The sequence below is a fragment of the Chiroxiphia lanceolata genome, chromosome 1 (assembly GCF_009829145.1).
Source record: "Chiroxiphia lanceolata isolate bChiLan1 chromosome 1, bChiLan1.pri, whole genome shotgun sequence".
In the NCBI taxonomy this organism is placed as follows: domain Eukaryota; kingdom Metazoa; phylum Chordata; class Aves; order Passeriformes; family Pipridae; genus Chiroxiphia; species Chiroxiphia lanceolata.
In genome coordinates, this window is record NC_045637.1 from 113,475,501 (window position 1) to 113,486,436 (window position 10,936).

General features: G+C 42.0%; 1 protein-coding gene across 1 annotated transcript in view; it reads left to right on the top strand.

Annotated features, from left to right (window-relative positions):
* Positions 1–10,402, top strand: part of TRIM71 (tripartite motif containing 71) — a 54,531-nt gene extending 44,129 nt beyond the window's left edge. Inside the window, exons 3-4 of the mRNA XM_032698624.1 lie at positions 5,677–5,811; positions 8,539–10,402. Of these exons, the coding sequence (XP_032554515.1) occupies positions 5,677–5,811; positions 8,539–9,990 (1,587 nt within the window). The 3' untranslated portion in view covers positions 9,991–10,402. The remainder of the gene's footprint in view (positions 1–5,676; positions 5,812–8,538) is intronic.
* The last annotated feature ends 534 nt before the right edge of the window (positions 10,403–10,936 follow it).

Genomic DNA, 10,936 nt, shown 5'->3' on the forward strand with positions numbered 1-10,936 from the left:
TGTAGCAATGGAAAGCTTTCTCTGCTTCCCTGTACCACGATGGTCAGAATCATGCATTTCTAAGCCTGTCCCTAACACAAGAATTTGTGGTTGTGTGCCTGTGTGGTGAGTTGATCCAGCTGAATGGGTAACCTTTCCGTGGGATTAATTTTTGGCTGGTTCAGCCCCCTGGCTGATTCACAGTAGTGCTACAAGGACTGTTGATGGTGCCAGGGAATGAAGCAGAAACACCCAACTCAGTTGCTTGTAGGACCTCTTTCTTATCTCAGTGGAAAACTATCCTCCTTGCTGGGATACTTTTCCAGCCTTTTCAGAGACTCAGATGGATTCATAGGATGATATGAAAGCCAAAGCTGACATTGGATTAATGAGGTGGGAGGAATCAGGACTGCTTGCTGCCTTTCTGTGCAGGGAGCATGTCCTGCTGCCTTGTTTTACCTCATGAAAGTGCACACTTAGCTGTCTTCTTTCAGATTTTTTTCCAAGGACTAGGTCACAAACTGAACGTAAATCTGTTATGATGAAAGATAGATGGCTTCTTCAAAATGTCACGTTCTTAAAATACATCTATACATGTGTAACTGTATATATGTATGTATGTATGCGTGTAATCTAATGCACTTGCCTAACAGTAAAGCACTGAGTACTCACTCCCATTTAGGGTTAATTTTCCAGGTGAACATATTACAGTAAGATCTGATTTATTCATCTCAGTTGTCTTAAAAGTGGTTTTGTTGGAAAACAAGCAAATTCCTTTATAGCTGAGCCTATAATTGGTTTTGCTGGGATGTTTGACAGTGCAAGCTTCTCACTGACCAGTGAGACTGGTCATGTGCAGAACATAGTGGGAGCTACTCTCTTATCTACCGTCATGAAAAGCTTAGGAGCGGGTGGTAAGGCAGGTCAGACATTAAGGCAATGCCTCTTCCCTCCCAAATTGTGGAGGAGGTGGTATGAAATAGATTAATGTCTTTATGGGGGGCGAGGGGATACTGTAAGAAACTCAGCCAGCCAGAAGAGGAAGCTGATCTGTTGCCTTGAGCCTCTGCCCTTCAGTGGAAGCTTCCCTGTGGGTTGCCATATGGATTTGTGCTGCTGGGAGGTCGATACCTGAGAAGGATGGCACTGCTGTGCTGCAAGAGATCGTTTTTGGGTTGTCACTTTGAGTTAGCTCAGGCCCCCTTGTGTGTGGCTTTGAAGTCAGGTTTGCGGGTTTGAGAATCTGAAATGAAACTTTGTAAACAAAATGGAGTCAATTGTGCTTTTCTAAATCTGGGATTTTTATCAATAGAGGCTGAATTTCTTCGTACTTCTAGTTATTGTTTTGTGTTATATTTCAGTGGGTTCCTTAGTGCAGCATATGAGCAGATGGTTATCGGGGAAGATGAATTTGATGTGTTTCACTGTCCAAACTACTGTTCTGCCTAAAACTGTAGGCAAAAAGTCTGTTCTTGCCATACAAACCAAAATGATTGTCCCTCCATCAAAGCTTCTTTTAAAATTGTCTTTGTGGGGAACTTTAAGAATGGTTTAGTGTTTAATGCTTATTAGGCTGAAACATGTAAATTGGTCCAGCTACTGTGATTTGTGCTATATCTACACCAGTATTACTGCAAATGCACTGCTAAACTTGTTAATACTAGTGTCTTTACTGTAACTATACTCTGTAGGATCTTCCAGTTAATTTTTCTAGTATAAGAACATTAGGAAATTTATATCCAGTTCTTGATGCTGAAGGAAGACTGCTGTTATGTCCTGGTTTTACCCTGCTCTGAAACAGTGATAAGTAACTGGAAACTTAGTGAAACAAGCCCATTGTATCTTTTTGTTACCATAAGGAACTGAAAACAAACCATTTATGGCTAGAACACCTTCCATTTGGTGGAAGAGGGATAGCTTGAGACATACCAAAAGGTTTCCTTGAGTGGTTTGGTTCTTTGTTTTGGTTTTTTTTTTCTTTTTATTATTATTTAATGTGCTTTTAAAAGCCAGAGAGGAGTTTGTTAATGAATAGGCATCTCAGCTTTTTTCCCCCCTTAAGCAGGGATAACTTAGTCTTAAATTCCTTGAAGTGTAAATCCTCCCTAGTGATGTAGTGAAGTGTATAGTTAAGATTCTTTAGCCAATACCTGTGGTCCATTCACCCCTGAAATAATGAAGAATTCCTCAGAAGAAAACAAAATCTGCTTTTAAGTTTGAATTTTCTCTCCAGTGTTTGCACCTTTGCTGGAAAACTTAAAATAGGAGACTTAAATATAGGAATTCATGCGTGAGAAATTATGCATCCTTCTCCAGATGGATGGAATAAAAAAACCCTAGGGACCTTTTCAAAAATGTTCATGCAAGCCAGCATTGCAATACAGTTACTGTAAGCAGCCTTAACATGTCTCACGGTGCTGGTACAGTGGCGTGTTGTGCTGCAGTTTGTTCAGTTGGATAATTTTCGGAACTGAATTGATGTAATCTATCATCATGGCTCAGCATCTGGATTAACAGGCTCTGCTGTTTCAGAGACCTGAGGTAGCCTCTTCAAATAACTGTGTGCTATGTGGACGTAACTGTGGACGTACTGATTTAGTTTGAGTATTGGACAGTGGAAACCATGCAGTGAGAGCATCAGCACCCTCAAAGTCACTCTGTTCTTGTTTGTAGTCTGTCAGAGCACAAGCTTTGTAATAGTTTTTTCCTTCTCCTGAAGTGTTATATGTTTCTGATCATAATTTTTAATTTAAAGAACCAGTAGCAAAAACTTGGAGCAGCGATATTTCTAGAACACTAAATATTCCATGGGAATGTTGAAGTTAACATGAAATTGTAGGAAGTTTTTTGTAACTTGAGGGTCCATTTCCTAATGTCCAACAGCAGACAGGAAGTGTGAAAACTGACTGGCAAATCCTGATTTGGTCCCTTCTGTGGTCAGCCCAGACAGACATCCAGAAGAGCAGCCAAGTTCTACAATGCTACTTTTCTTCTTCTGACTCTTGCAGTTGGTTTATTCATAGATTTGTGTTGTAGCATCAATAGCTGTGTCAGAGTCACTGTAGTAAGATCATTACTACTGTTTCCCTCAGGCAAAAAAATGTAGATGAAGGGGATCTCACAGAGGTGCCCACCTAAAGGGAGCTTGCAAAGGATGCCTGGGTTCCAATACAACTTTGCCTTTCACCTGTTACTCAAAACTGAAATGTGCTGGTAGCAATAGCTAGTAATGGATGTCCACACTGCTTTCCTTCACGAGAACAGTTTTGTCGGCTCCACCGGAAGCTCCGTGTGCGAAGTTTCCTTGTGTTGTGGCCCTCTGGAACATATCACCTGCATAAGCACTGTTGCTACTTAAATTTTACTCTGAGGAATTAGAAATACCATTTTCAACCCTAAAGTCTACAAGATACATTGCGAAGTGTTTTACTTGTTTTTAACAAACACAAGGCACTGGTGACATCTCTAACAAAATGAGGAGTGGTATTGGCTGTCTTTGGAACCCCGAGAAGCCACAAGTGAATAGGCACAGCTGCAGATAGGCGATTTACTGTATTGGCCAACAGCAATAAACAAAGCAGTTGTTCTCCATCTCAGATTCAATAACTCAGCACAATTCTTGGCTAAACACAGGCCTTGCCTTCTATCTCCCAAGCATGTGAACTGGTTGACCATCTTATTCACTAGCGCTGGAAAAATCCTGACATGCCATGAGGAGAGTGCATCATAAAAGCAGTTTTTCTTTACAAGAAGTTATTAAAAAGATTCTGTGGTGTTTAACCAGAACAAGAAACACTGCTGCTTAGCTTGTTTCCTAAAAAGTTGACCTCTCTGAGACAAGTTCCACACAGGAAATGCCTGCAGAACAGCAGGAGTGAGTTTTCGTGGCAGAACTCTGACATCTTACAGGAATCAAAGTGAACAAGGGATTTCCATGTAAAGTAGGCTCCCAAAAGTTATACTTAATGCTCTTGGCTTTTGCTTCAAATATAGATAACTTACCTATTGCTGTTCCCCCCACCATACCTCTACATATTTGGTCAGCTGGTCATCCTTCCTAGGCTGTTCTAGCCTAAATGGGCAGAGTCCAGAATCATCTGAATTTTACCAAAACTTTGCTAATATCCTGGACAATATTAGAGCTTTAGTATTTTGGGCATCTCTCACTGATCTGAGCTGTTCATACTTGGGCAAGTAAAAATAAATTCAGATGATGAGATGAATTGTTGATGGACAACCTTGTGCTATTGAGTGTAGCTACTTGCCCTACCCATAACTGGTTCCTAAAGTTGAAAGATTGCAGCATCCATGGGGAATTGCTACCTCTCCTGCTATGGTGGAGTTCTTGAAAGGTGGACTCTGGTTTTAGTAGAGAATCACAAGGGAAGTTGGGATTGCTCTTATCTGTAAGGTATGAAGGAAGCATATACACAGATCATGGTTCTAATGGGTACTGCTATACACAAAGCACAAATAAGTAACCCAGACTTTCATGCTTTCACAGACATTCTTGTTAGAACTGGAATATGACTGGATAGCACAACACTTCTCAAGGAGATGCATCTTTCTCTTTGTAAGAGAATGGGGAGATTTTGCCCTACTTGATGGGAATCCAGGTCTGTTTTGGAAGAAGTGCATACCTTTTCCCTGCAGTAAAAGCAGGTTCTGTATTTGAATGGCAAAGCAGAGGTGATAGAGGCACAGTGTTCTTACATGTGGACTCTTCCAGCTAGGCCTGAGTCTTACTGGCTCTTACAAAGCCTTAATCTGGGGCCATTTCTGACTTCATTTGCTAAATGTGTGATGAGATTTTAATTTTTTGTCAACTTTAAATATTAAGTCAAATTTGCCTGCCAGAAACTGTGAGAAGGCAGGTTGAGGTCTACCTCTAGTTATGAAATGGACTAATTCCTCAGATGAGTAAGAAAAAGATAGGATTTGCCTGCTTTTTTATTTGATTTTATGCCACTTTCTGTAATATTCTATGAAACTGGGAGTAGTTTGGGAAGGATTTTTTGAGGAAACAGTTCTTAGTTTGAGAGGAGAAGAGAGATGTATTCCTTTCAGGCGCATTATGCATATTTGCAAAATACTACTACAGAATGTTTTTCAAATACTAGTATTGTGAGGTTACACTAGAAAGAATTTGGTCTCTCAGTTGTAAACAACTGTATAACTGCTTTTTAATGATAACCGTCTGATCTTTGTTTTTTCTTTTAAAATTGATTAACTTCAGGTTCTGTTACGGGTATTTCAGATACATAGACAACATAGTCTGTTCCCCTACAGTGTAATTTCTTACTGGAAGCAGACCCATCACACAGTGAGAGTCTAAACTATTTGGAGGGAATAGACAAACTGGGTTCTCTATATGTAGTAAAACATTAGTATGAATTTCTGTGCCATTCTCTTGTTTGCCATACTAGCTGCTTGCTGGAATTGCACAGGGAATTTAGTCCTAGGGTGTTGATCCATGATACATCGAAGGTGTAAACTCCATGTAATAGATGTATTTAAAAAATTATGTCAGTCTTTAGGCTCCAGTGTATGACAAAGGTGAAGGCCTGATAAGAAAGTAAGAGTTGTCACTTTATGCCTTCACTTGAAGGTGTAGTGAAATGTAAGCAGCAGTCTTCTGATGCATTTTTAATTGGTTTGGTTGAGCCTTAAGTGTGTTTGTCTTTTTTTTCTCCACAGCTGAGTATTGAACAGGCCCAGGCTGTGGCGGAGCAGGTTGAGATGAAAGCGAAGGTGGTACAGTCTGAAGTCAAAGTCGTGACTACTAGACATAAGAAGGCCTTGGAAGAGCGGGAGTGTGAGCTGCTCTGGAAGGTATGCACCCTTACATTTGTGGCTTGTACTGCTGACAAGTGCCTTTTCAAACTGAAAAAGTACTTAAACTAGTATATGGTCAGAATCTGATATCCAAGGAAAACTGAATCGAAACACTACAATTTACCATGAATTATTTTTTCTGTAGGTAGCAGGGTGCTGGGTTTTGGCCCTGGTTGATATTGTGCTGGAGGTTTTTGTAGAGGCTGCTGTATCCTCAGAGCAGCCCCACACATGAGGTGGGCACTCCCCCTGCTGGCTCAGCAGCTGACCAGGGAGGAGATCCTCTTTAAACACCATGTTTAAAGAAACTCTTCAAAACATCTTTAATGTGTTGCTGTAGAATTAGGTATATAGTGTTTGAGTTTTCCAGTCCACTTCTCATAAAGGACAGGAGCAAAGCTGTGTATGTTGTCCTTTTTTTTAAAAAAAAGACTAGTAGAAATTCTGTGAGACTAACTTTCATTGTGCCCATAGCTACAAACCTTTACTCTTAATCAAGGTAGTGTCTTCTCTCTGATTATTTTTTTAAACTAATATAACAAAAGAATACTTTCCAGCAAGAGTATCTGCACAATCCCAAGCTCATGGCCTAATTTCAACCATGATCCATGTGTGGTATTTTGAGAGGAGGAAAGGAAGTAACAGCCAAGTTCCTTATTCTGGAAAGGTAACTTAGTGGTCGTGGCTCTTCTCTGCTTGTTTAGCACAAATTAGCTTGGATAGGCCCTGTGGGTCCCACTTGCAGAACTGAACAGAAACATTCTTTACTGTAGGATTAGGACTCTTAGATAAGTGAATCAAGCTGACTTGTCCTGTGACCCACATGATTGCTAGGACTATTAAAGGGGAGCAAAAAACATGTGGTCAAGATGGGAGAGGTTTATGAGTAAACTGAGAATGCTCCAGTCACATCACATAGTGTGGCTGGAAACCAGGTGCTGTGTGGCTGCTGTCTGTACTAGCAGGGCCAGGCAGGATGGCTTGTACATGTGCTTGATGAGGCACATGCTGCCCAGAAGCAGTGCCGTCCTGCTAAAGCATTTCTCCCCTCTTCTCCATCAACATTAACTGAAACAGTAATTTTCTGGTTTAATATCTGTTGTCAGCAAAATGGCTAATCTAGTCTAGTAAGAATTTATTGTGTGGAACTGGTCTAGCTACAGTGAGACTAATCCCCTACAGGAGAAGTTTTGTTTTTCTGCAGTTCTTTTTATAAGTGTCAGTGGCAAGATTAAAAATACACTTTATAGAGTTACTGTACTTCTAATACTGCTTTTTCTGAGGTTTTGTATTGAGGGAGACAAGTTCACTTTCCACTATTAACCTTCTCCAAGAAGCTTGGCAGCTTTCTCTTTTGAGGTATTCCTAGTACAGGAGGAGTAAGAGCTACCCCTAAGCTATTTTTATCCCAAGAGGTTGTATAAATGCACTTCATTGTAATATCTGCACTGACAGAAGTTTTCTTCAAGTTATAAAACATTATTTTAAGATGGAAACTTGGTGGTGGTGGTAAATGATTCTAGCAAAACAAGCTATCCAAGCCCTTGTATCAAGTGTGTTAATGAACAATTTCAGATACCAAAGCTGAGTCTAAGGATTGAGCTGAGACCTAAGATTAGTAATTGGTCTTGGAAATCTCTTGGAGGAAGCCTCTCTAATTTTTTTTTAAATAGTTTGGTAAAACCTGCATACCTCAACTTTAAATGAAATAGTATGCTTGTACATATGTTATCTAGACAGTGCATAACCAAAGAGTCTTCAGACTCTTAATCTTCCTTCATTAAAATACATATCAGGTATTGTTCTGCAGCCAAGCAGGTATTCAGACATCAGGAAATGTATTTTTGCAACAAAAAAGCAAATGCATTTCATTAGTTTCACAAAGCAGGTGTCTTTGCCAGATGGTCCAAAGTGGTTTTTCACAAGTAAAGATAAACAGAGGCTTATATAAAGGAGTTACAAGCCAATCGTTTTTGCACAAACTTCAGTCCCCCAAACAGGGACTGGCAGCAACCTTCTGTGTCATTTGAAGTGACACAAAGCATCCCGTTGTAGAGCATGAGCTCAGTATGACTGCCAGTATTTACAAGAAAATATTAAAATAACAGGACCCTAAAAATCCCTGGAGATAGATGTCTGGTATTGCTAGTCAGATGAAAACGTTGCTGGCGGGCAGGGGAATGACAGGAGCCCACATGCGTTAGCTGATGCTGACTCTGAGCCTCAGCTCTGTGTGATAACAGCCCACTTTCTGAGGTTGGTCTCAATTCTGGTTAGCGAAGCCTCAGCCTCTGCTCCTTCTTGAGAGCCTGCAGTAACCTCTGTTCTCCCTGGGGGCTAAATGAGATGTGCTTTCAGTTGATCTGTCAAATACCTTGCAACTAGAAAACAGAATAGCATTTGAGGAAGCAAATATTTATTAGTAAGCAAGTGACTCTCCCTTTCAACTGGCACTCTGCGGCAGATCTGCAGGATAAGAGTGTATGGTTTTGTGTGGAGGGTAGGAAATAGTAATAATCCTGAATTTGGATAATCAGTTCCTTTTCCTCATTTCTACTTGTCTACATTGTGGCTTTTGGAGGTTTGTTCTGCAGCTGTGTGTCAACATGCTCTAACACCTGGTCAGCTGTTTTTATGTAGAAGGGTGACACTAGGTAATGTCTGTGGTGTGGGCTGTCTTTCCTAATGTAAGTGTGCTTTTCTCTCTCCCCTGTCCCCTGCAAGGTGGAAAAGATTCGTCAAGTCAAGGCTAAGTCACTCTACTTGCAAGTTGAAAAGTTACGTCAGAACCTAAACAAGCTGGATAACACCATTAGTGCTGTTCAGCAGGTCCTGGAGGAGGGTCGTACCATGGATATTCTTCTGGCTCGGGACCGCATGCTGGCTCAGGTGCAGGAGCTGAAGAATGTGAGAGGCCTTCTCCAGCCACAGGAAGACGACAGGATCATGTTCACTCCCCCTGACCAGGCATTGTATATGGCCATTAAATCAATGGGCTTTGTCAGCAGTGGGGCTTTTGCTCCTCTGACCAAAGCCACTGGGGAAGGTCTCAAGCGTGCGCTGCAGGGCAAAGTGGCCTCTTTCACCGTGATCGGCTATGACCACGATGGTGAGCCTCGCCTTTCAGGAGGCGACATGATCTCTGCAGTGGTGATGGGCCCAGATGGAAACCTTTTCGGGGCAGATGTCAGCGATCAGCAAAATGGGACCTACCTAGTCAGCTACCGTCCACAGCTCGAGGGAGAGCACCTGGTGTCCGTGATGATGTGCAACCAACACATTGAGAACAGCCCCTTCAAAGTGGTGGTGAAGTCTGGGCGCAGCTACATAGGCATTGGGCTGCCGGGGCTCTCCTTTGGCAGCGAGGGAGACAGCGACGGCAAGCTTTGCCGCCCCTGGGGGGTTAGCGTCGACAAAGAAGGCTACATCATTGTTGCCGACCGCAGTAATAACCGCATCCAGGTGTTCAAGCCATGTGGGACCTTCCATCACAAGTTTGGCACGCTGGGCTGCCGGCCAGGACAGTTCGATCGCCCTGCCGGCGTGGCCTGTGACATTTCACGTAGGATCGTTGTGGCTGACAAGGACAATCATCGCATCCAGATCTTCACGTTTGAGGGGCAGTTCATTCTGAAGTTTGGGGAGAAAGGAACGAAGAACGGGCAATTCAATTACCCATGGGATGTGGCCGTCAACGCAGAGGGCAAGATTCTGGTCTCTGACACGAGGAACCATCGCATTCAGCTATTTGGGCCCGACGGCGTGTTCCTTAACAAGTATGGCTTCGAAGGGGCACTCTGGAAGCACTTTGATTCCCCCAGAGGTGTGACTTTCAATCACGAGGGCCACTTGGTAGTGACAGACTTCAACAACCATCGCCTTCTGGTCATCCATCCAGATTGCCAGTCAGCACGCTTTCTGGGCTCGGAGGGCACCGGGAATGGCCAGTTCCTGCGCCCGCAGGGAGTGGCGGTGGATCAAGAAGGGCGCATCATCGTGGCTGACTCCAGAAACCACCGGGTGCAGATATTTGAGTCAAATGGTAGCTTTTTATGCAAGTTTGGCACTCAGGGAAGCGGCTTTGGTCAGATGGACCGTCCTTCAGGTATAGCTGTCACCCCTGATGGCATGATTGTTGTGGTCGACTTTGGAAACAATCGAATTCTCGTCTTCTAATCTGTGTTTGAATTAGGAAGAAACTGTCTCAGGGAAATTCTTCTAAGAGAAAATGAAAAAATACAACATTAATTCAAACCTACCTCATCTTTAATTTTTTTACAGATGAATGTACTTATCTTTTCTGCAGGGAGTGAGCCTGTAAAAATGAATTCTATCTACCTCATCGTCCTCCTTTCCCTCCCCAATTTCTCGCCCTCTCCCCATCCCCACACACTCATAGTTCAGAACATTTTACCTCTTTTCCCCCCAATGGGGTTTCATGCACAAACAAGTGTTGCTGTGCACATTAGGTGGTTTGTGTGGTGAGTTCTGTTAGACTAAGCCAAAAAAGGCGCTATGTAAGTTTTTAAGTGGAGAAAATGGTAGTAGGTGTTTGTAGAGAATTTGTTTTTTTTGACCATACTGCAGTTCTGTGGGTGGGGATATGGGAGGGCAGAACTTTTGTTTTGTTGGGGTTTTTTTTTTGAATTGCTGCTGCAGCAGAGAACTTTTTCCTGTTCTCCTTTTTATACCTCAGTGTGTTTGATTTACTGGCGAGCACAGCATCTTGTTCCCAGATGACTTTGAACGTTTTGTGAAAGTGAGTGCGATTCACTCGCCGGGAAGAGCAAGTTTGCATCTTTTTGGCATTTCTGTATATTTTTTTTCTGAAAGACAGTAATATAACAGCACAAAGTGAAGCTGATGAAAATGCACAAAAATTCTTTAAGTTTAAACCAAATTGTTCATTTTAGTGACTTAGTGCTGTTGTTGTAAAGGTTAGATAAAAAACAAGGCTTCCTTTAATGTATTCTGTCATTGAGTATTTCTTTTTATTCCTTTTCACCTGAAAGCTAAATGAGTTTTAAAAAAGTTAGTGTTTCTTATCAGTGCACCTAATCTGGGTAACAAGAGGTTACAAGGAGCATTGAAACAGGGAAAATCAAAACCCTTTTGATTTACT